The 25,114-nt window shown below is 43.4% G+C and overlaps 1 protein-coding gene across 3 annotated transcripts in view; it reads left to right on the top strand.

Annotated features, from left to right (window-relative positions):
- The window catches only part of rargb (retinoic acid receptor, gamma b), a 40,559-nt gene extending 16,501 nt beyond the window's left edge, over nucleotides 1-24,058 (top strand). The window contains exons 1-8 of one of the 3 annotated variants that reach the window (XM_015959648.3): nucleotides 9,133-9,494; nucleotides 21,072-21,220; nucleotides 21,696-21,837; nucleotides 21,919-22,082; nucleotides 22,170-22,346; nucleotides 22,502-22,706; nucleotides 22,858-23,016; nucleotides 23,102-24,058. In XM_015959648.3, the coding sequence (XP_015815134.1) occupies nucleotides 9,350-9,494; nucleotides 21,072-21,220; nucleotides 21,696-21,837; nucleotides 21,919-22,082; nucleotides 22,170-22,346; nucleotides 22,502-22,706; nucleotides 22,858-23,016; nucleotides 23,102-23,418 (1,458 nt within the window). In that variant the 5' untranslated portion in view covers nucleotides 9,133-9,349 and the 3' untranslated portion in view covers nucleotides 23,419-24,058. Of the gene's footprint in view, nucleotides 1-9,132; nucleotides 9,495-13,812; nucleotides 13,949-21,071; nucleotides 21,221-21,695; nucleotides 21,838-21,918; nucleotides 22,083-22,169; nucleotides 22,347-22,501; nucleotides 22,707-22,857; nucleotides 23,017-23,101 lie in introns of those variants that run through there. The other 2 variants (XM_070549268.1, XM_015959647.3) reach the window with 2 other exon arrangements.
- The last annotated feature ends 1,056 nt before the right edge of the window (nucleotides 24,059-25,114 follow it).

Genomic DNA, 25,114 nt, shown 5'->3' with positions numbered 1-25,114 from the left:
GAGATGATGCATCCTGATCCTTCTGCTGCACACATGACCAGGTTCTTCCCCCAACCAGATCTTTTTAGCGTACAAAAGTAAAAAATCTGACACCCTCTGGGCAAGAACGAGGTTATATTTATCTCTTAAATTCATCACAGAGGGAAGAGAAGTGATTTTGTTTCCATGTGGTAAACCAGACAGATGTCAGCGAAGGTAGGATGAAAAAAAATAACAGAAAACAGTCAGAATAATGTGGTCTTTGTTGGTCATGTTTAGCTTTCCAAGAAAATGATCCAAGTCTTCACATTTGAACCTTGCTTTGTGTTTTTGTGACACAGAGTTCAGAGTTTTTGGCACAGGGGGCGCCGTTGTGCTTCACACCGACACACTGATGGCCTTCTAGGAGTTTTTAACAGTTTTTAAAAAAGGGTCAAATAGAAGAAATCTGATTTAATAAGCAAAAAGATTCTGTAAAGGATAATTAATGCACTATTCTATTTTCTTACTAACATTTAGACGTTTTTGTCATTAGAGACCTTTATGTTAATATATTAATAATAATTAATAATAGTTATCTTTAATTTGCACATTGTCTAGACTTTTTTAAATGCTCTAAATATGACATATGTTGGGTAGAAGAGGTTTGTTGTTGTGATCTCATCCTTTTTTAAGCTGTTTGAAAGTTTCCAACTTTCCTCCTGAGCTAAAACGCTGAAACGTCCTGACTCGACCCGTTTTCAGACGTCTCTTCTGAAACTTTGTTGTAGCGTTTCTGGCAGCATTAGCTTCCTCGGGTCATTTGAGGAATGATCTTATTAGCTTGGCACGTCTTTTCTTTTGGATGGTTCTGCTACACTTTCTGGCAGGAATGTTAAAACTCAGCTAGGTTGATGTGGAGCTTCATTCTGAGGCCTCCCCTAAAGTCACTTGACTGGGTTCAGATCCAGACTCCGGCGGGGCTGGTCCAGGTGTTTTCCTGATGACTTCTGGAGGTCTGTAGCAGCTCATTGTCCTGCTGAATCTTTGCCAGAGTGTGGAGAAAAAAAAAGTTCCATTCCGGATTGTTCTAAAGCATCCACCCAGAAACGGGGAGAATCTTCTGCAGGTTTTATGTTGCACTGACTGATGTTCTGAATATCAGTCAGCTGGTTTGTTCGTTTCCCACAAGCTTTATTATTCCCATGATGCTTTGTTTCATTTGAGTCGTGTCTAAGAAGACTGCTAGTCCCTGAGGAAGGATTGTTTGCAGAAACGCGCCTGTGGTATTTTTATTGCATTACATTACTTTCCCACAGAAATAAAAACATTTTAATTATGTTAACTTTTGAAGTCTGACACATGAAATGAAAAGAAAAAAAATCAATTAGTTGTAATTAAACTGTTAATTAACTAATAATAACTCAACTGTAAGTTATAAATGACCCGTACTTGTACCTTTCTGAGTCACTTTACACTACAGTGAATCCATGCGCACACACACACAGACACACACACACACATTCACACCGGTGGTGCTGATGAGCTACAATGTAGCCACAGCTGCAACATTAGAGTAGGATTTACCGTAAAAACACTGAGTGGACTTGAAAGCGTATCTTTTCTCCTTTTAAAAGCAGTTTGCATTTTTCTGATGGTCCAAAACCTTTGTTGAGTTACTGTAATTCAAAGTAAGTGAGGGAAAGGTGTCTGAGGTCCGAGTTGGAGCTATTTCCTTTGAGAAAAAACAGTCAGACGGTCCAGAAGAACATCCAGGCAGCAGGAATGGTTGATTTTTTGTTGATAAATACATTTGAAAGTAATTCATACCTTCAGCTTTTCTCCTTGCATAATTAGAGTAGAAGAAGAAGAAGAAAAAAGGATTATTTATTGTGGCACCTCACAAGGTGCTTATAATTCAGTTAAAGATAAATAAAATGAGAGAGAAAATATGAATAGCTTTTAATGTTTCAATGATTTGATGTCATTTCCTCACATCTATGACAGTTAATCTAGTCAGATACAAGTTCTATGCAAACTTATAAAAAGTTATTTGTCCTATTACTTTAGTCATCCTGTTGTTTATTTTTATTTTTTTGATTACTCAAAGTAATGAACAAATTGTCTGGAAAGATGCTCAAAGTCTCATGTTTCAAAAGAAATCACCAGCTAAAATAATTCTCACAAGCATTTTAAGTTTTGTGTTTTTTAGTCTCTGAAGGCTAAATTAAAGAGCTGTTAAATCTCTCTTGAACTAGGTTAATACATCTCATATTGACCTGACGAAAAGTAAAGGAAATCCCTCAACTCTTACCGTAAATCCTCTAATACAGGCCCGGGCCTGTATTTTACTCAAGCTCATCAAGCTCCAGGCCTTTTTTGAAAGGAGGGCCAGAATTAGAGGCAGGCCTCAATTTCTATTTGTTTGGTTGGTTCGCTGGAGTTTTTGACAATTAAAATTGCTCCCACATTTTCAAAGTTAAACACATTTCTTTTAACAACGGTAGTTTCTGCTTGAGCCCTCTCCCCCCTCCCCCGCGCAGCGGCCGCAAACTCACTGATGCACCTGCAGCCTCTCAGAGTTCCTGCTGCTCTAAACATTAAAATAATTATTTCATTTTCTGTTCCTCACTTCTGATAACCTTCAATGGTGTCTGTTTGTTGCAACCACCAGGTACAAAAACTAACTTGTTTTTATTTGACTATTTTTCTGTCCTGTCTGTTTATTATCTTCCTGCATCTCCTCTCAATCCTAAAGAAAAACTGCTACCTGGGTTCATATATATTCACCTCATGAGTTACCTTTGAACTGCAGTTCTAAAAGATCTACCGACCGCAGAAGCAGCGGAGTGCGCGCTGCGCGCCGGCCGCACTGGTGACATGCGTCACTGGAGGACAAGGTGATGCGCCCCGATCCACAGCAGCGAAAAGCATCAGGCACAAATAAAAGAATAAAAGACAGAAAACATAAAAGGAAATGAGCCGACATGAACAATCGCGTGTTAAATTAGTTTTTGAGGTGGCGACACCTGATTTGATAATGTTACTGTGGCCGTGCTCAGGACGCAGATGTCTGGAGCGCGTCAACAATCAGAGCTTTGCATGCGCAAGCTGGTTATGGTTAGGATGGGGGTGAGGGGAAGGTTAAATTGCAAGAGGGTAAATGTCACAATTTGGTTAAATGTCCGTTTTACGGCGGGTGTCGGTACCGACGCTCTGGCACAGCTCGTTGCCTCCCGACGCGCAGGAGTTTGTCACCTGCTGACAGCAGGCTGCTGTCTTTTCCGTGGACTGCATCTTGCCGGTCATTATCACGTGACAGCGACTAGTCGATGACAGGCATAAAAAGTCACTATAGAGCGGTGAAGTCGACTAGTGACTAGTTCATACAACCCCTACTGCTCCCCAGAGTGTTCTGCAGCATAATCAGCACGTTCTCTTTGAACTTGATATCAAATTTTCGCCTCCTCTTCGTCTCCGCACGGTTAAAGTTACCCTAGCGGTCTATCACTGGCAAATCAAAAGTGAGACGATGACACAACCCCCCCCCCCCCCCCCCCTCCCCCCCTCCCCGTGGTACTTGCTTGTTACCACATTCCACCTGGCCATTATTCACCTCCGCCGACTCCGACACGGACACTGGCCAAAATGTGATACCCAGCCGTTAATTGAATACAGGCCAATATTAGAGGATTTACTGTATTTAGACATGACATTTTGTTTATCAGTCTTCAAAATGTTAACGTTTTTTTTTTTTTTTTTTTTACTTTAAACTATTACCTTGATTGGTTGGTTTGACAGTTTGTTTATTAGTTGCTTAGTTTTTTGTTGTTTGATTGGTTGGTTTATAGGTTTGTTGGTTGGTTGATTGGTTGGTTTATAAGTTGGTTTATAGGTTGTTTGGTTAGTTTATAAGTTGGTTGGTTGGTTGGTTGGTTGGTTTATAGGTTGTTGGTTGGTTGGTAGGTTGGTTTATATGTTGTTTGTTTGGTTGGTTGGTTTATAATTTGGTTTATAGGTTGTTGGTTGGTTGGTAGGTTGGTTTATATGTTGTTTGTTTGGTTGGTTGTTTTATAATTTGGTTTATAGGTTGTTGGTTGGTTGGTAGGTTGGTTTATATGTTGTTTGGTTGGTTGGTTGGTTGGTTGGTTTATAATTTGGTTTATAGGTTGTTTGGTTGGTTGGTTGGTTGGTTGGTTTATAATTTGGTTTATAGGTTGTTTGGTTAGTTTATAGGTTGGTTGGTTTATAAGCTGGTTTATAGGTTGTTTGGTTAGTTTATAGGTTGGTTGGTTTATAAGCTGGTTTATAGGTTGGTTGATTGGTTGGTTTATAGGTTGTTTGGTGAACCTCCTTTAAAAGCAGCTCAAGCACATCTGTTCAGGCTGTCTTTTTTGTGAACTCCTGTTCACCCTCGTTCTCCCTAGCTACCTTCATGCTGGTGTTTCTATTCATTCATATAGACCACTGTAAATATGTTGGGAAAAAAAAAAGTGAACTTGGTCTTAAAATGAAAAGGTTTAATGTTTGGTTAATTTACTTTAATCAAAAAAATCTAAAAATGTGCAACCAATTTAAGCTAATAGCCTAATTTTTATTTCTGCTTTTTATCCTGTGGAGTGTTGGGATGCCCGCACCAGAATAGACACAAACACTAGCTGGATAATCACATCTCAGCCTCCTGAGCTGCAGATCAGATGTGTTCTCGTCTTTGTTGTTTTTCAGATATTTGGAAACTTTCCCCAATCTGATTATTTGGTTTTTATTCTGTAGGAAGTGTTCCAGTTATGTGAGTTTACAAAGACACAATATGTTCCTAAATAATTACATTCAGTTCATTTAATTAGGTTTAGTTGTTTTTTTGCCACTGAAGATAAAAAAAATCTCGGGTGTTGGATTAGAAGTTTTATAATAAACTGACTAGGTTTTTACATAAATAAAGTATCCATATAATGTTTTTTAAGCTTCTGCCACATTTAAACTAAACTTATATCCTGAATACTTTGGTTTGAACTCCAACAAATATTAGAACTTCCATCTTCTTAATCTGTGTCCATGAGTGTGACATGATGTGTAGATGCTGTTATCTGCCAATCTGCAGTATTTTTCTGGAGAATTCTTTAAGTGGGAGTTCTGCAGGCTACTAGCACTCAGAGTGTGATTACATCTCTTAGAAGTTGCCTCTGGAGCTTTAGCAGATAGTCAGACTGTGATAGAGAGATGCTAGAGACGGCATGAAGCCATTCAGAGAGATAAGGACCACATGTAGCAAAGACGGGCCATCAGGCATGTTCTCTAGCTGGATTAGTCGCATTTGTCTTTTTTTTAACTTTATTTAACAAGAAAAAGAAGAAAGATGTTTTAAAACTGAATTGCAGTTTTATGTTATTGTTATTTTGTGTCACTTCAATAAAGTCAAGGAGGAGAATACAACTCAACAGTTTCGGAACGCTTCGTTTAGCTGCTGTCAGACAAAATCTTACAGCATCATCTGTCTACATAACTATTCTCATATCTATGTATGCACGGGGCCATATCTCTGTCACAACTTTAAGTTTATTTAAACTGTTTTAAACTGTTTAGTATTTTAAGACTATCGTATATATATATATATATATATATATATATATATATATATATATATATATATATATATATATAATGTATATAGATATATGCAGTGATTTTTCTAAGTTGGAGATTCACACACACGTGTGCCACTCACTTAAGCATTAGGATGTTGAAAACTGGACTCATTTATGTTAAAAATTTCTGTGTTTTTAACATATTTAATAATATAAACTTATCAAACAACTAAAAAATCAAGTTTTAGTGGACTAATCACATTCCCAAATGCCCTGCAGCTCAGACAGAACGAGAGATGAACCACTTTGAAAATATAGAATATAGATTACATTTGTTTATATGTTTTAAGTAAATCTAAAAATCTGAATAATGAGTGAAATTATCCTGCTGTTGACTCCGTTTGCAATGCATTGTGGTCTTTTGTGTTTGGAGCAGCAGCCATCTACTTTTAGGTTGCACATGATGAGTTTATAGAACATTTTATTGTAGGGAATAAAATAATTACAGTTAAGATATTCAACTCTACAAGCTCTGATATCATCTGTCATTTGTGTGTCACACCTATTAACACACGCACGCGCGCACACACACACACACACACACACACACACACACACACACACATGCACACACACACGCACACACACACGCACACACGCACGCACACACACACACGCGCACACACGCGCACACACACACACACACATGCACACATGCACGCACGCACACACACACAGTGTTGGTTTCATTGTGACCACACCCTAAGCACACAAGCCCATCACTGTAGGAAGACAAATTCAACAAGATGTTTGTCATCTCAAACACGCTGTCCTACAAAGCTCAACTAAATTCAGCTGAAACCTTTAGCTGATGTGTCAGCTGTAGACATCCATAAGTGGATTAAAGTATATGAATAAAGGCCTTTTACTGGTTAAAGGTAGAAGATCAACCAAGCTGCTAATTGGCCTGAGTGAATCACTTATCCCATTAAAGCAGACTGGCCCAAAGGCCACCACAGCTACAGTAAAGGTTTGATGGAGGACTTTGCAGATGAATTCAAACCAGGTCCTTCATAGCGGGACTTTGTGGCCTAATGAGATCAAAGTTAAAACATCCCCAGACTTGAAATTAGCGGATCTCCACATCAAAAGACCCCTGATGCGTATTCATTCCAGCAGTAAGTTCTCACATCCCGAGTGGGAATGGAGCAAAAACAGACGTTTGAATCTTGGTTTGGTTTCTAGATCTGCTGCAGTCCCCGGTGGGCGAGGCTGTCGCCTTTTCTCAGAAACAGGGATTTTTTAATGTATTTTTGTCTTCTTCTGACGTCTCAATCAATAATCAGTCCACTCGTACAAAAACAAACTTTTTTTTGAATAAGTGAACTCAACATCCCTTTGTAATTTGCGCATGAAAAACATCTTGTTCTTCTTAATAATGTGTGTGTGTGTGTGTGTGCGTGCGTGCGTGCGTGCGTGCGTGTGTGTGTGTGACAGTAATAGTAACTTGAACCTAAAGCCCCAGAATGGGACTTGTGTGTTTTTCTTTCTGTCTGTCATCAAAGGCACTCTCTTTAAGCACACACATAATTGTCCATATGTTTGCACACACACACACACACACACACACACACACACACACACACACGTTTCCACTGCCACTCTTTTAGTCTGCACATTCCAACACCCATGAATATCGCAAACAGCCGTCCTAAGCTCAGATTTCATTGCTTCACATTTGTGACTCTACTGGTGGGACTAGTTGGACTTTGTGTGAATAGTGTGGATCAAGAGGAGCTGTTAGTGCAGACGGCTCAGCAAAGCTCAGCTTTCTTTGTGTTTGTGTCAACAGGATGAAGAACCTGATCTGGAGTAGAAGTGATGTGACTCAGTGCTCAGCTAGTGCCTGCAGAAGAAGCAGAGAGGGCAGGTTTTAAAGTTGCACAGAGCTGCAGTTTGCCAGGATAGAAGAGTAGAAGTGGACCTGGGTTTAGCTTAAACCATCTTTTCCCTCTTCTTTTCGTTCTCTCTTTGGATTTCTTCCCTCAAAGCAGCAACAGGGGGCAGGGTGCTGTGAGGCAGGGAGGCTAATTGTCTCAAGGTGTGGAGAGAGCTCAGCAAGCTGATGTTGTGTTGTTCTGCTCCTTGCAGTGCCGTGTGTGTGTGTGTGTGTGTGTGTGTGTGTGTGCGTGCGTGCGTGCCTGCGTGCGTGCGTGTGTGTGATAATCAGGTATGAGGACATGCCAGCATCAGTAACCGTAAAAACACAAAGGAGTCTCCTGTTTTCCTCCTAATATGAAGGGAAAATATTTAATAATAGATATGCTTGAAGAAAAACAAACAAAAACAGAGAAAAACAACGAAAAAAGCGTGTTGAAAGCGTACGAAGCCACAGGCAGGACAAGTTGAGTGTGTGTCTGTGTGAAGGGGGGGTGTTAAGGCCCCAGTGGGGGTTTCTTCCAGAGTTCATCTCTCTCGAACGAGGGAAGGAAAAGGGAGGAGGTGAGGAGGGAGTTTGTCTCGTATACAAACTGTCCAGACTCTGGGGCCGGTGTGGTCCGCCTGCGGCTGAGTTCCACTTCGGTGTGACTGAAGTTTCCAATGAGCTCCGGGAGGGAACCAAACTGAATCCATTCCAAAGCTAAACGGAAAAACTGAGCTTGATAGGATGTAAGAAGAGAAATGTGGACGAGGCGAACCAAACTTTTTGCAGCAGGAGTAAATGATCTGCAAAGAGAATTATTGACGTGCAAACTGGAGCCAGAAGCAAAAAAAGTGACATTTTCTCACAAATTCAGTCAGCAGGAGCTCAGCGGGTCACGGAATTTAAAATTCAGCTCAGATACACGCGTGCACGCTAGCAGTAAACGAGAAAAAAGTCAGTTTAGTAAGGATGGCTTTCTCTTTAGCAATCACTGCGTTTTTACAAGTTGGTTCATCAGAATGTGTACAAACGATGGAGCACGTTTTAGCGCCAGCCCCATCGGTGATGTTTTATATGATGTCAGTTCTCATCACCTGATGTTTATTCTGGAGAATCCTGCAGGACCTAACTTCTGTAAATGCTCCCAGTTCCAGTGAAATGTGTGTAAATTTGCACGTGAAACCCTCTGCACCTTTCGTTCTGCTCCACATACACACACCGTGCACTGGGAGTTGTGATTTTCTCGTCTTGTTCAAAGCCGCCCAGCTGTACTCTTTATGATGGAGGGCTTTTTTCCAGCTCTGGTGCAACAAAAGGGGGAAGGGAGTAAGAGGGCCGATGAGTGTTTGTTTTCTGAATATGAAATATGAAGAGGTGAGTTTGAGAACTCTTGGAGGAAAGAGAAGGAAGGGAGAGGGTGTTTGGTGTGTGTCCAATCAGAAAGCACAGACACACCTCCTCTGGCTGGATTTCTCCTCCCTGCTTCTTCTCCATGAACCCACACCCCCTCCTCTTTTTATTTTTTTGTCAGTGCTGGGAGATAGTTGGCTGCGAGTGTGTTGGAGTGTGAGAGGCCCACAGATCCAACAAGAGGGGAGTTGAGATCAGTTACAGCAGGCAGGCAAAGTGATCCAGGAGCAGACGGACACTTGGATAAAGGCAGGAGAAAGAAAGGATTTAGTCCATGTAGTTCAGGAGAAACCAGACGGACGATCAGGAGGTAGTGACACGCACAGGCAGACAGATCAGACAGGGAACACCTGGACCAAGCAGGGCATTCAGTTACCTCACAGGAAGCTGCTTTTCTGGGGGGGTTCTCTCGGCTCGGCTGCAGAACAATAAGCAGAAGTTGTTGGTTTAGCTGCTGTGGCTTGAGGGGAGCATGTTCGACTGTATGGAGGCTCTGGGCCTGGGTCCCCGGCCCCTCTTCGATGTGTCCAGGCAGGGCGCCTGCATGCTCAGCAAGCCCACGCCTTACTTCTCCAGGCTGGACCCTTTTGCCTGGGCTGGGACGGGCAGTGTTCAGTGTGAGTACTTGACCCCATCCGTATGTGTGTGTGTGTGTGTGTGTGGTGATGTTGTTGGAGGTGAGGTTTCTGTTATCACGGAGCGCCCTCTCCACAGGAAGAGTCAGATTCCTTTCGATTACATGTGCCCATTCTCACCCCGCCGTTTGTTTGTTTATGCGCTCTGTGAGCGAGTGAGTGAGCCAGGGAGTGTATTTATACATCACGGGTTTGTTTTCTTTATGAATGACTCCACGTGATTGACAACTCCTTCAAACAATGCCGGGACTTAACCTGTCGATGTGTTCAGAAAACAGAACACTGCCAGAGTCCACACATGGAGCGACGCTGACTGACCGGAGGCAAATGGGCCTTGAAATCACACGCTGGCTAACGCACTCAGTCACGTCGTTTACAAAAAGATAAATGGAGTTGCGAGCGGGCCGAGTCATCTCACCACATGAGCAATCACTCGGTTTTCTCCCAGAGAAAGTTGCACGAATCTCCGTTTAATTTTAGCTCTGAACCTTAGAGGAAAGTAAAGGAATGACTGCAGGAATAAGGAGTCATCTGTTAAAAAAGATAAAATAAGAGTCACATGGCACACAAGCACTCCTTGTGTCTTGGCTGTGGACATTCTTCTGATAGCTCCTGAGCGGGGAGGCCCAGATTGCATCAGGGCTCTGAATACAGTGTTGTAACCAATCTAATCAGCACAAACAGTGGAGATAAATGACAAAACCGCACTCTGTCTGCTGGAATAATACGCTTTTTTTGTTATTGTCGTGCATTCATGTCTCACTGAAAGACTTTTTTAAACCAAACAGCTGCTCTGTTGTCTCTGCATAGCTAATAAAAGACGTGATATTCTCATGTGTCACCAGGCTGGAGGATCAAACTTCCTACTTCTCTGCAGCTGAACGGAGATTTTCCCAAAGAGCACCTTGAGTCTATTTGTCTTCAGTAATTATTTGGATACCAGTGCATTAAACACTGTCAGGCTGGCGGTGCTCACTAATGATGATGGATGAGCAGTCAGGATGACAAACACCACAGCAGGGCCTGTTTCAACTCGCTGTGGAGCTTTGCCAGATGCCAGCCTGAAAGACAAATGTCCACAAATGCTCATTAATCATGAGATTTTTTTTCTTTTTCTGTTCTGTGGATGAAATTGAGTTCAGGTTCTCTTTTAGCTGGGAAGGTTGGGAGTCAGTCACATCATTAAAAAAGATGATGAGCAAATAGAAACACTTAAAAGTGGGAGAAGGGTTTTAAGGAGGGTTGTGTCCCTGAATAACCCGGTGTCCTCCATCATGAGTTTGTTTGGTGTCTAAAAATTAAATTAGTGAAAATGGGTTAATGCTGATGAAATAAATATCTCTGCGCTGTAATATCCTGAGTTTTTTTTTGTTTGTTTCATGAAGGAAATATAAGACATTATTAACACATAATTAGTGTTGTTTTCTGGTTTGTTGTCAGAGATCTTGATAGACGTGCTCTGTTCAGGCGGCTTCATGAACACTAATGCTTTTAAATCCCAGTAGTTTAAAGTGACAGTGTGTATTTTCCCTGGCGATGGGATGCAGTACATACTTAAAGCGTTTCAAGCAAGCTGTATTTTGGTATTCGTGTAAGACCTTACCAACGGATGGCCATTAGGGTCAAAAATCCCTGGAAGCACAAATACCAGCAAAATGACTACAGATCAGACTCCCTTTCATCACTGGCAACGAGTGAAGAGGTAAACGTGTAAAACAACGTTTATAAATGGAGAACGTTTTTTAACAGCTTGTTACAAATCAGTAAATGCTTTTTGTCGGCCAGAGATTAAGGGCTGGAATATATTTGCTGTTTACCCCATGGTGGCGCAGGCTGCATCTTTGTTCACATACTTGCTGCTACACGGCACAGCACTGCATGCAGTACTGGAGTGTTCCACTAGGCTGCGCACTAGAGAACTCAGACCGGATAGAGAGCCGGGTTTGGGGGTACAACCAAAACAAACATGGCGTCGGTAAAAGGGCTCACTAACTGGTTGATTTTGAGATCACAACAGAATTAAAGACAGCAGTGGTTTCCTTAGATGGTGTGAAAGTCCTTTAAACCAGAGACGGAGTCACCGTCGTTTGTGTGTCTCGCTCGTTTTGCCAGCTCCACCTACAGGGTACTCGTATATTGCAGCATTCGGACGCGCACAAACAACAATTCAAATGAATGCAAATAACGCGTGGCAGCCATTTTAAACATGTGTACTTGTCGTTAAACAGCAACTGTATCACGGCCCTTAGACCCACTCCCATGTATTTTGGATAGGGATGCACCGATTTGAAGTTGTTGGGCCAATATTAATGTCACTGTTAAAGAGACAGTGTGTAATTTTAACCATTAATCTCTGGAAATATTCATCAAAATGTTGTAGTAATTAAATTAAAAGGTGCCCAGTTATTGAAAAATGTATAAGACATAACCATAAAAATCTGGTCTAAAGTACATGGAGCTGGTCTAAGTCTCTGGGCGACGCCATATTGGGTGCCATGTTTCTTTCTACGGAAGTCTGTGAGGACAAAACACCTTTACTGATTTGTAACACATGGTTACAAAACTTTCACCATTAATAAACATTGTAGTTTTGCACATTTACCTCTTCACTTGTTGCCGGTGATGAAAGACAATCTGATGTTCTTGTTATTTTGATGGAGGTTGCTCTCCCAGGGATGTTTGACCCTAATGGCCATGTGTTGGTAAGGTCTTATTTGAACACAAAAATAATGCTTGCTTGCTGTGATTTAGGTGTACTCCCCCAATCTCCAAGGAAACTACACGCTGTCACTTTAAGGCCAATAACCGATGTTTGCCGATACCGATTTATGCTTCTGAAATTAGCAAACTTTGGATAGACTAAAATTATGCAAACAGAATTTTTGAATGTTTTGCTATTTTTCTATAAAGTGGAATTTGCAATATGTTATTTACACACACACGCACACACATTTTCGCTTCTGAGATGATTACCATCACTGTCACAGGACTAAACAATTACACATCATCACCCCCTTACCCTATGAAAGAGATACACAAACAGAAACAAGATGGAAAAATTATCGGTTGTTAATATCGGCTCAGTTTTACTTTTCGGACCGATGCAGATATGTTCAAAAATGACTAACATACCAATATTGATGCCGATATATCGTTCATTCCTAATTTCTGACCCGATTTGTATTGTTATGTGTTACAAAACTGCCAGTATTTTTCAACAACTGGGAATCATTTAATTGATTTTCAACAACATTCCGACGGATGTTTCCAGAGATTAACAGTAAAAAGGAAACATCGTCTCTTTAAAGTAAAACGTTTGTGAGTTTTTGCTCCTTAAATTAAAAAGTAAATCTCCACTGGTTTGTTTCTGTTACTTTGTGGGTCCTGATAAATGTCAACATCACTCTGGAGGTCTTGTGACCTTTTTTGATAATTATATAAAAGATTTCCAGCGCTGCGTCGGTTCCCATTCGCTCTCAGAAGGTCGGGGTTTAATTAGAGCGACGTGCCGGCGGGATGTGGTATCTCTGGATTCTTCAGCCTTCTCTTTTTTATCTCCCGTCTTTCCGACATGCAATGTCTCTCCTGGGTGTTTGTGTTGACGGGGTCATCTTAGTCATCTTTTCCTGCATTTTTCTAACGGCGGGTCAGTTCATCACCTCTCTGCCTTCCTTTGTTTTGGAGGCAGGAGGAATTAAAGGAAGCAGCCCGCTCTCGTGTGCACCTTCCAGCAGAAGTGTTTGTTTTTTACTCGCGTGTGGATCGCCTCGCACGCCTCGTGTTGGATAACAGAGCACGTTTAATGATTTCATTACAACCGGAAAGGCTCAATTAGGAGATTTAGTCGGTGTGGGCGGGTGGAAGGGGAAGAATGGCAGGATGAAGCTGGAATTTGGGATTCAAGGTGTTTTAGGCCTGGAGGGGAAACACTTCTCCCCTCTTCACTGATAATCTCCTTTTTCCCCTGGCATCCTCTTTAAGGGTGTCTCTTCAAAGCGTGTCAAACAATGGGCCTTTATATCATCTGATAGGAGGAGCTCCGTTAGTTACAACACAATAGGGAGAAGCTGATGAAGACAAGGTGTGATTTATTAACGAGCTTTTAGTGAAACTGTTGTGATTTCTCTTAACGGGTCTCCACTGAACGTGAGCTTTTTATGACACCTTGAAATTCTTCTCTGCTGACTTTGTGCCTCAAATAAACAAATAAACAAACAAACAAACAGGAATAAGACCAGATTCAGGTTGCAGCTTTTCCTGGTGGTTAAGAGCAACCTAAACTTTCTGTTTCAGTCTAATCAGAGTTGGACTGTTTTAGCTTCAACAGACATTTCTGGAGCTGGAGACGTGGTGGAGACACTGGGATTGGACCAGCAACTCTCATCTTTCTTGCTCCAAAGCCAGCAAAGACGCTGCATTCAGTGTTCTATGAAATAGTAAGCTTTAAAGCCACAGTGTGTAATATTTTTACCTGTTTACTATCAAATTCTGTGCATCCCGTTCACTAACTTGTCCTTTTCCAGGTATGGCGGACGATGTTTCTGGATTTTAGGGAATAACCGCTCTCTCCACGTTTAAAAAAAAAAAAGCACATGAGAGAGAACGCCCAGTTACCCTCGTGCACGCTCTGTTTCACAAGTAGCTGCCGGTGTTCTGAGAAAACGTCCTACTTTGGCAAAACTTCCTACCCGTAGGATAATTTTACGGTGTTTTACATGACACAAACCCTAACCATAACTCTAACCCTAACCAAAAAAATTAAGTATCAACGTCAATAAAAAGTACTAATACTTACTACTTATCTATTTTCCTGCAAATATGACAGCGGAGTAGCATTCCCCTTTTGTGTTGTGTTGTGCGCATGCGCGCACATGCTCAGTAACAACGGGTAGGACGGTTTACGGTTTAATTCCCAGAACACCGGCCTTGTCTAACTTCTTCTTGCAGTAATCCGAAATGGGTTTCTCCAAATAGCGTGCCAAACTTTAGCTGACCTGTCGAGCAGAAAACCGCCGTCAGAGTGGGGGAGCCCAACCTTCGCTTTTTGCAGGAAGTGAAAACTACCCAGCAACGAGCACGTACGACGACGTCCTCGTGTGAATGGTTCACCGGAATAATAGACTTTCAGTATTTCTCACCAACATCAAAACTAAATATTCTTCTCAGCTTGAAATTTTTCAAACATATAAACTGTGGTCGACGCTCCATGGCCATGCGTCATCTTGAAATGCAGTAACCATTTAAGGACATACAAGCTCCGCTTTTCGCATTTGTGCTTTGACATGATGGTGTAACTTGAAAGAAATGGCGGAGGGCAGCTGTACGTTCTGGAAACATGGAGGCTATCAAACCAATAAAGATGAGACTACATACACCATTGTTGTTCTCTTTTAGTTTAAATAACAAACAATGAAATCGAAAGACACGTCAAATATAGGTCATCATCATGTCCTGGTCTCGGTAGCCGCATATGATGAGATCCCCGCCCGCCATTAGCTGACACCAGCCTCCAAGCGGTCTCCCAGCAAGCTCCAGCGCTCCTCCGCTAGCCAGTGGCTAAGCTAACGTTGTCTGTTCCATATCAACCTCGTCTCCCCAGCTCTAGCCACTCCTGCTTCACTAGACGATGGTTAACAATCAGCCATGCATGTCCATCTCCACCGCGGCTCAAGCCAGCGTTCATCCGTTAGCTGGTGGCTAAGCGGTGGCCAGTGTTTACTGCAACTCTGCTCCCAGATCCATGCGACACTAGACTCCCCAGCTGACACCACCCCTCCGCTATGTGGGAATTGGTGATAGCTTCAAGGCCTGACAGAACTTGTTTTCTTCCTTCAGTACTGGTTGGTTAATATAACAGTCGTACTTAAATTTGTTTTATATTGATTAATCGTAGTAGCTATATGCTTTGTGTGGGTTAGGCTGTTGGAAATTGGTTATAGTATCAAGCTTGTGCTGTTTTTAAAGCACGGACCTGATGGCTGGAGTGAAAGCCGGAGGTCGTTGACATATTGCCTTTTTGATGCGCGGGCTACCGTAGCTGCAACACTTACCCTGAGGTGCATGGCGCTAAAGAGTCGCATTTTATTTACCGTGATGTCTATGGCTTTCACACATAGGGCCTTTAAATGTGTTTTAGATCCGGTTTTGCAACAAACGTTTTTTCACATCAGGCTCCAGGTTGCATTGAGGCTCCTGTTAGAGTCACATGGCGAAGAGGTTAAAGTCAATGAAACAGCAGTCACTGTTTGTTTTTGTGTTTATTTGTTCTGCTGATTCGCTCTTGAGTAACAATGCTAGAAACCAACATCCTGCTGGGTCCTGTTTGAACTTGTTCCTCATTCTAAAATTCTTCACGTGTACTCATTCATGATGCTTTAGATATAAGCAAAGGAACCCCCGAAGGTCAGGTGTGGTCAGATTTTAGTGCTTTTGCATGCAGAAATAAAAAACAACTTTGGACATGAAGCGGTGGCGGACTCTGATCTTGAGCTTTTATGCAGGAGAGGACGCGTGAGTGGAGCTAGAGGAGCTAACACCACAAAGAGGGGGGAAACGTACACATCTGTGTTTATTGAGAGTAGTAAAATAAAGAAAGGAACAAAAGGGACAGGAGGGGCAAACCTGCATTTAACAACCTGTCATATAAATGCACCCCCTCACACACACACACATACAGTAAACACACACATAAACAGTGCAGACAAACTCTTCAACCTTATTCCACAAAATGTTCTATGCATGAAACCCTAAATCCAAACCAGATGTTTTGTCCCATGTCTCCTATGTGCTTCACACATTCTGTTTATGTGTCCATGTCCACTGCTGCTGCTGTTTGTGTGTCCATGTCCACTGCTGCTGCTGTTTGTGTGTCCATGTCCACTGCTGCTGCTGTTTGTGTGTCCATGTCCACTGCTGCTGCTGTTTATGTGTCCATGTCCACTGCTGCTGCTGTTTGTGTGTTTTTGTGTCCCTTTTCAAGTGTTTGCTGCTGTCTTTTATGGAGCCATCTCCTGGACAGTAGCCTGGTTTTCACAGGCTTCCCTTTAAAAGGCGCTGCCAATGACAGGAAGGGCTCCTCCTCCTGCCAGGCAGGAAGGCTGGAGAGGAGGGGGGGGGGGGGGGGTATTAGTGAAGGTCGAGGGGAGGGAAAGTGGATGGGGGGGTGCTAGTAGTGAACTTACAGCTGATGAAAGGAATTGTCCCTCAGATGGGCTCCATCTCCCCCCTGCTGCCTCTTGCTCAGCACTTCCGAGTTTATCTGCTTATGATTCTGCGGGCCAGTGGATGACACGTCCGTCTTATACTGGAGACGCATCGCACATCCTGTCAGAGTCGGGCATTATTTTACTTGGATCTGCTCTGTTTTTGCAGAGAAGCTCAGCTTTGGTTGTTCTGTGACTGTTTAACGGGGCATTTATATCAGCGTTTCCGCCCCGTATCTCATCTCCATGTTTGTGAATGTTGTTGCACTTGCAGTCACACGGAAAGCCGTCACACACAGTCCAGCTGACCCCTGGAGACACACACACACACACACACACACACACACACCATGTGCATTCCTCTGCACGCTACTAAACAGTTTGTGAGTCGAGATGTTAGTCACTGACTGAAATTAAGTCTTTTTTAAGAAAGAGGAAGAGGCACGGGTTTAGTTTATCATTGCAAATAATGTGCTTTATTGCAAACATCTGGATAATTTATTATGTTAAAGTCATTGTGCATACACCTCTAAATCCAGAAAGTAAAAGTGAATTTAATGTTTTATCAAAAAGCTTCTATAGGAAGTAAATGCATCTTTTAAATCTGCAGGACTTGTGATCTAATGGGAGGAAGCATAAAAGTTTAGAAACAGAAACTCTTTCAGAAACTCTTGAAATTCTATGCTTGCAAATATGTTTAAATTGCAATTTTGCAGGTAAATTTGCATTCCATCAGAACTTTAGTCACTATAGGTTTTGTTTGAGAATCCTGAATAAAATCAAATTTTTACTCCCGTATGCATGCTAGTCCTGCACATGATGCACTCAGGGGTAAAAGTGCATGAGTCTTAACAGTTCTCCTCTTTGATGGTGTTATCCCTGCACATGCACAACTCTGATAAATCCTCCCAGTTGCAGCATTAAACAGCCCAGCGAGGGCAGCTGTGATACGGTTGTATTTAAGAGTTATTCTAGTCAGAAACAGCTTTCACCCTGCAGGCTTTCTAAAGTCCTGAGTCTGACTCTGGAGCTGCAGAGCTGATAAGGAAGGTGTCTGCTTTCCGAGAGGCCCCTGTTGTCTAAACAGGGATGTGCTGATCCGACAACAAACACGGGGGAAAGAGGAGATGGAACAAACACGTGGAATTGTGATGGAGTGATACAGTAAACCTCTGTGAGGTTTTAAAGCGTGGACCCGCTGTGGTTCTGGTTGCATCAGACCAGCTGATTCACACCAGTCATGTTCTCTGTGCTGACTGATGGAGTGTCACACGCCGGGGTGAGCTGCAGGTTAAGAGGAGAGAGGTGTGTTTTTTTGTTAACCAGGGCTCTGAGGGTGAGTTCAGTTCAGGGTGATGACAGCTGCTGACAGTTACTGGCTCCTCGCCCTCTCTCTCTCCTAGCCAGGTAAAAATCCCCCTCCTCCTCCTCCTCTGTTTCTCCCTCCGTCATGTTTCTGAGTCACGTCCCTCCTCACACGCTCTGCTCTCAGCGCCCTCAGACGGTGTCAGTCACTACCTCTCCCCTGGCGCCAAATGCAGCCTCTCCGTTTCAATGGCAGCTATTTTCCACTCATTCTCTCAGGAGCACTTTTACATTGTCGCTGTTACTATATAAACACGGAGCAGCGGTCGAGTTACCGCTCGCTCTGCTGCTTCACCTGCTCATCCCCAACCAGATGCACCAAATCCATTCAGCATCTATTTATAAAGTAAATAATCACTCTCCTGTTCCTGGAGATCAAACCTTTTCATGTTGCAGCACTGAAGACGTTTGAAACTTGAAGCCGTCTTGGATTATAGAACGAGAATAATGAAATGAACCTGTCAAGGGTTAACTGAGGCCTAAGGGGCTCTGCTCTAATTACACGTTGGATCTAACTCATTCTGACGTATTAAATTTGATGCTAAATGTGCCAAAACTGCAGAAGAACCACACAGATGAGAAGCTGTCAATAAAAAATGAAAGCTGCGCTCGCTCATCCCCAGCAGGAATTAAGCTTTTATTTGATCTTTTCCACGTTTTGACAAATTTATTTTTTATCTGCCTTCTTCTAAAATCTTAAAACGTGCCCATCTCAAACTTTTATTGCTTTTCATGCAAATGCATCAAAACGTTATATAATTGTTAGTTTTGCTTTGCAGGGATTTCCCCAGCAACGTATTATGATACTCCTGCAGGAGTGGCCCCAGGGTGCACAGGAAGTGCTATAGCTAGCTGTTGCTGCCAACTTTGGCTGCAAAACGCTACAAAGCTAAATGTAAAATAAAAACTGTTTTCAACAACAAGGTAAATAATTAATACTCAATATTCATTGGGACTTCTTTTAAGGTTACGGCTGTCCACTTTGGTCTTTAGGAGCTGCCCGTTAGCTTGTCAATCCCATCCGAAACTTTCTTTAGTTTTAGGTAATTCACAGGTTTTCAGCTTTTTAATACTTTGTGGATTAAGGTTAGGGTTCATGAGAAAGCATGACTAGAAACAGTTTTATTTAAAGATGACAAACAGGATAAATTATTTAGCTTTGTGTCCTCTCAACAGATCTGATCTAAATGCAGAGTTTCAGATGGATTTAATTGTGACACATTTAAAGAGACAGTAGCATTCTTCAGGTCTGTTACACGTTTGCTGATTAGCAGCTGGTCTGTTGTGTGTTTCCCTTTCAGCAAACGTTTTATGTGAGAAACTCTCATCCTGCCGAGTCGGCATGTTTGTTTCTGTCAAAATCACCAAATATCTCAAGTCAAAAAGCACCGTCTAATATCACAATGTGCAGGCAGCTGCTTTGCTCTAAGAAGTCCCGTAATAGTTTTTCCAGCCTGAGTCCCACATCTCGGGCGAGGTCGTTATCCAGCAAAGTTCAGAAGAAACAAACAAAAACACCCACGCAGAAGAAGTGTGTGTCCTTAAAAATGTTTTCAGTCGTTTCCAGAAAAGCCGTTTTTTATTGGGGTTTCTACAGTTTGAGTCTGCTCGTTTTTTTTTATGATGGTGGTCATTTTCTCTCACATTTCTGAAGTTTACAGCAGGCTGCTGGTCATTAGCATTGGCCTCCTTCAGTCAAGGTCAAAGTGAAATCGTTGGGGTTTCATTTAACCTCTCGGCCACTGAGAAGTTTCTGTCCTCGGGCTCACCTCCTTTCTCTTTTCATTCTCCCCTCTCTGTTTTTACTAGATAATTCCTTTGTGTGGTTCTGAAACCTCGCCAGTCCTGTTAATGACGGGTTCAGGTTGGGGTTGCTGTGGAGGGTTGGAGGCCACATTTGGTGCAGTCCTGTGCTGTCCATTCAAGGTGACAGGAGGGGCTGTGGCTTCGGGGGTTTTGACCCCCAGATTCTTTATTTTTACAAGGAAGGGATCCAAGGATTGAGCTGTTGATGTGAATAGCGGCCCAAGGTGACTGGATCCCGATAAAGGAGCCGTCACCCTGGCCGGGGCCCCCTTCCCATCTGAGACACAACCTTTATGGGGCTGGTTATGAGCCTGGGCAACTATTAAACCCCGTCCAGCCTGCACTGAGGAATTTAGGGCCAGGAAACAAGGGAGAGGGGGTGGGGGCGGACTCGGGGAGGTGAAGTTGGGGTGACTGAAGGTGAAAGTTGAAAGGCACATTTGATGGAATCTGGTTGCTCTTCAGTCATCACCTTCAAATGTGGACCAGGCGTCTTCCGGGTGATCTTTACTCCAACCTTCCCTCTTTTTTTTTTTTTTTTTGGGACATTGTTTGTCTTCACTAGAGCCTGTCAGCAGCCTTTTGCCAAGAATATGTTGTTGTACAGTGTGAAATCTTCCCTAGCGAGACGGTGAGAGGGACTCGGGGGAGACAGCGGCGTCTCGTAAACATCCCACCTCTGTTTGTTCACATGGGGCTGCAGGGATACGGCCAGGTCTGCTTGGACAGCAGCCTCTCAAATAAAACCCTGTGAACACACACACACACACCTCAAAAAAGAAAAAACATTTTCGATGAGAGTCAGTGAGTCAGTGCAGGCATCCTGCTCCGTCCCCCTCCTCTCCAATGATGAAGAAGCCAATCAAATCTCAGCTGCCAATCAGCTTTTTATCAGCAGGGCAATCTGGCCATCAGCTAATTGTGTCCCTTTTAAGTCCCTGTCAGTCAGCAGTGTCCCCACCCCTCCCCTTTTCTCTTAAAAATGCCCTTCTTTGGAGCTTGTTGCCTCCTGGCTCCACGGGGTGGCCTGTATGGGGCTGGAGGTGGGGTGGGGTTGTTTGTTGACCACTCTCTCTTAATCAGCTGCTGCAATAGCTTTCATCATTGTTTCAAAGGCTCGAAGAATTCATGCAAACAAGATGCTCTGATATAATAAAGTTTTTTTTTTTTTTTGGTCTCTCTGCAGCGGTGGAGACCCAGAGCACCAGTTCAGAGGAGATGGTGCCCAGCTCTCCCTCTCCTCCTCCCCCTCCGCGGGTCTACAAGCCATGCTTCGTGTGCCAGGACAAGTCATCTGGTTATCACTACGGAGTGAGCTCCTGTGAGGGCTGCAAGGTAAATGAAGCCAGAGGAGTTTACAGGATGGGTGGAAAGTCAAACGCCTGAGGCTGACTGGGGTGATGTTGTAGAGCTGCCCCCTGGTGTAGACCCTGGTACTGCACCGTGAACCTGGGTTCAACCCACAAAGACTTTGTTCCTGCATGAAATCAGGTTCAGGCTTTCACAACTTCATCCAGAAACCAGCAAATTGGTGTCAATGTATATTTTAGGAATCTCGTGCTCTGCACGGATTCACCACCACCTTTTAAATAAAATCAGGAAGAACCTGTTTGCACGCTGCCTGGATGAGTTTTTGGGAAACGTTCCTCCTCCTGTTATTTGGCATGAAGACCGAAAACACGGGCAAACAGCCAAACACCGTTTGTGTGTTTCCAGTTGGAGACAAACTAAAAGTAAAAGGAACAAAACATGATCTGAGCTTTTAGAGGGGTTATGTCTCCTGCTCTAAAGCCGTGTGTGTGTGTTTCAGGGGTTTTTCCGACGCAGCATCCAGAAGAACATGGTGTACACCTGCCACAGAGACAAGAACTGTCAGATTAACAAAGTGACGCGGAACCGCTGCCAGTACTGCCGGCTGCAGAAGTGCTTTGAGGTTGGCATGTCCAAAGAAGGTTAGTTGGCCATGAAGTTTGAAAAGGTAGAGGAGGTTTCTGTCCTAAAAGCGTCTCACGTTGCCTTCATTTTGTCTTCAGCGGTGCGTAACGACAGGAACAAGAAGAAGAAGGATGTTAAGGAGGAGGTGGTTCTCCCGGAGAACTACGAGCTCAGCGGAGAGCTGGAGGAACTGGTGAACAAAGTCAGCAAAGCTCACCAGGAGACCTTCCCGTCTCTGTGCCAGCTAGGAAAATACACCACGGTGAGTGCTTTTAACCAGAACCCCTTAGCTCACATCTCTTCAGGAAGCAACCAACACAACCGTGTCCCGTCTCTCTGTTTCTCCCAGAACTCCAGCGCTGACCACCGGGTGCAGCTGGACTTGGGCCTGTGGGACAAGTTCAGTGAGCTTTCCACTAAGTGCATTATAAAGATTGTGGAGTTTGCCAAGCGGCTACCAGGCTTCACCACGCTCACCATCGCTGACCAGATCACCCTCCTCAAATCTGCATGTCTGGACATTCTGGTATTAGCCACCACCCCCCCCCCACCCCCCATGCTTCTTCATCCCTCACGCTGCTTCACCAGTTATTACAGAAGTCCACATGAGCATGTTTACGTCTGTTTTTATAACCAGATAGTGGAGTTGTCATTTTTCTTCATCTTTATGACTTGGCCCAGATGCTGAGGATATGCACCCGCTACACTCCGGAACAGGACACCATGACGTTCTCCGATGGGCTGACCCTCAACAGGACCCAGATGCACAACGCTGGCTTCGGCCCTCTCACGGATCTGGTGTTCGCCTTCGCCGGTCAGCTCCTGCCTCTGGAGATGGATGACACAGAGACGGGGCTCCTCAGTGCCATCTGTCTGATCTGTGGAGGTAGCTGTCTACATGCCGTGTCTAGATGATTAATAGGAACCTTGAGACGGATGGGGGTTGGAGAGCAGCCTGCATTGTTCAGTGGCTATTTATCTCATCCTGTTTGCTGATTGTCCGAGCGTTAACGTTTCCTCCTCCTTCCTCCATCCAGACCGAATGGACTTAGAGGAACCAGAGAAGGTGGACAAGCTCCAGGAGCCGCTGCTGGAGGCTCTGAAGATCTACACCCGCCGCAGACGCCCAAACAAGCCTCACATGTTCCCACGCATGCTGATGAAGGTCACCGACCTCCGAGGAATCAGCACCAAGGGTACAGAAAAATAAAGAAAAATAAAACTGAGTTAAAAGAAAAACTAACACTTGACCTTGCGTTTGCTCGTTGGCGGCCCCTGCAGGTGCAGAAAGAGCCATCACCCTGAAGATGGAGATCCCCGGCCCCATGCCTCCTCTGATCAGGGAGATGCTGGAGAACCCGGACGTGTTTGAGGACAGCAGCGACTCCAGCGACAGCGCCACGGCGGCTCCGCCCGCCGTTCAGGACATCAAGCAGGAGGACAAGTCCACGTACGAGTCGGCCTTCGAGGAGGAGGAGGAGGAAGAGGAAGACGACTACTGGGAAGAGGAGAAGGAGTGGGGAGCGGACAGTGATGGCGAGCCGTGGGGGGAGGCGTCAGCAGCGACCACACAAAAGAAAGCAGGGAAAACGCAGTGAGTTGCGTCTCTCTGAGCCTCAGCGTCTGGTGGCAGAATCGTCCCTGCAGATGTGTCTAATCCCTAATCTGTATGCTGACGATGGCGGGTTGAATTCAGAATAGGAAACTGAAGAAGATGAAGCACTACATCCAGTGGCTCCACGAGGGCCCCGATAACAAAGTCAGTGTGTGTGTCTGACCATTAAAGGGCTATGCTTTGTATAAAATTGATGGTAAAAATATGACTGAACTCTACGTGGCGTTCACGTGCTGCCCAAAAAAAAAGTCTTCTCAGAACGACCTGTATTACTTCTCAGAGACGTGCAACTATTTTTTCAGTGTTTTTTCTAAACGTGTAACACTTTTCTCTTTCTGCCTCCGTGGACCTTCTCGTTTCGTTTATCTTCCACCTGGTTTCTGACTTTTCTGCTTCATCGAACAAGTTCATCAACAACAGCGGGACAAACAGACGGGAGGTCATGAGCAGGACTCCACAAAGTCAGTCTGTCAGTCTTCAGCTGCTGCTCGAGAGCCAAAGAAAACCCAACAAATCTGCACCTCTTGGCCAAAATACTCATGCAGAGCAACACCTACCTGCTAAAAACCTGCAAGAGTGGATTTATGATCATCGCTCGTACTCTCACGTATCTGTTCGACATTTTCTCCCAGAATAAAAACTCTGAGCTTCTCTCACAACAGAGAAGAAATTATTTAAGGCTGCAGCTCCAAACCTGGCAAAAAATCAGAATAATAACAAATAAAGGATCCTAAAAAGAGTGCATGAATATTTGAACCTTTTCAATAAAAACTCAGGTGTGTGTGTGTGTGCAAAGCATGCCGCAGCATCTGTTAAACAGTGTTTTTTTAAATAAAGAAAACAGTTTTAGCACATTTCTCCTCTTGATGAACTCAGAACGTGGAGCTTCAGAAAAACAGATGTTTGTAACATTTCTCTACTTCTGGTATTAATGCTGTGGACATTTTTATAAATCTCATTTGGTTTCCATGATGGACTTGAATGAATGTGCTTCGTTACATCACCTGTTCACAACTACAGTTTAAAACTAAAGATGTGGAACATTTGAACATTAGGAAGTCATTTGAAGGGACATAAAACAGAGGTTTTCGTTTTATTTTAAAAAATGATTACAGGAGATAAACTGATAAATATCAATCCATGTTGTCATCACTCTTAATTAAAAGGCCTGTCAGTTTGGTTGTGGGTCCGCAGATCCCAGCGTGTGAGCTCAGTGAGCGGTGCTGTAACAAAACTAGAGATTATATCGTTTTTATAGAAAGATTACACAAAAACAAGCTTGAACACGTAAAATATGTCTAGTTTAAAATCATTTTTGGGTCAAGTCTGCGTTTTACTTTCATCCAACCCAAAAAGTTTTAGTTTTTGTGGAACTTAAAAGTCTCAGCCTTCGTCTGTCTCACTTGTAATTTTCAGCTCTTTTCTGCTCTTAATGTCAAATATTTAGCGAAGTTTCGACATCACACAATAATCAGGATATTTGTAATGAATCTGTTTGTTTTTCTGAACTTGACTTGGTGCAATAAATGAATCAGCCATAAAAAGAGGTCGCCGAGGCCTCTGCTCTTTACACGTGAACATAAAAAATACATAATTAAAAGACCAAAGACAGAGTCTGACGCTGAGGAGCTCCTGATTTATGATCCATTTTTCTTCATATTTTGCTGGATTATTTTTTT

This window comes from Nothobranchius furzeri, chromosome 3 (assembly GCF_043380555.1).
Source record: "Nothobranchius furzeri strain GRZ-AD chromosome 3, NfurGRZ-RIMD1, whole genome shotgun sequence".
In the NCBI taxonomy this organism is placed as follows: domain Eukaryota; kingdom Metazoa; phylum Chordata; class Actinopteri; order Cyprinodontiformes; family Nothobranchiidae; genus Nothobranchius; species Nothobranchius furzeri.
This window is presented reverse-complemented; position numbering and strand designations above follow the sequence as displayed.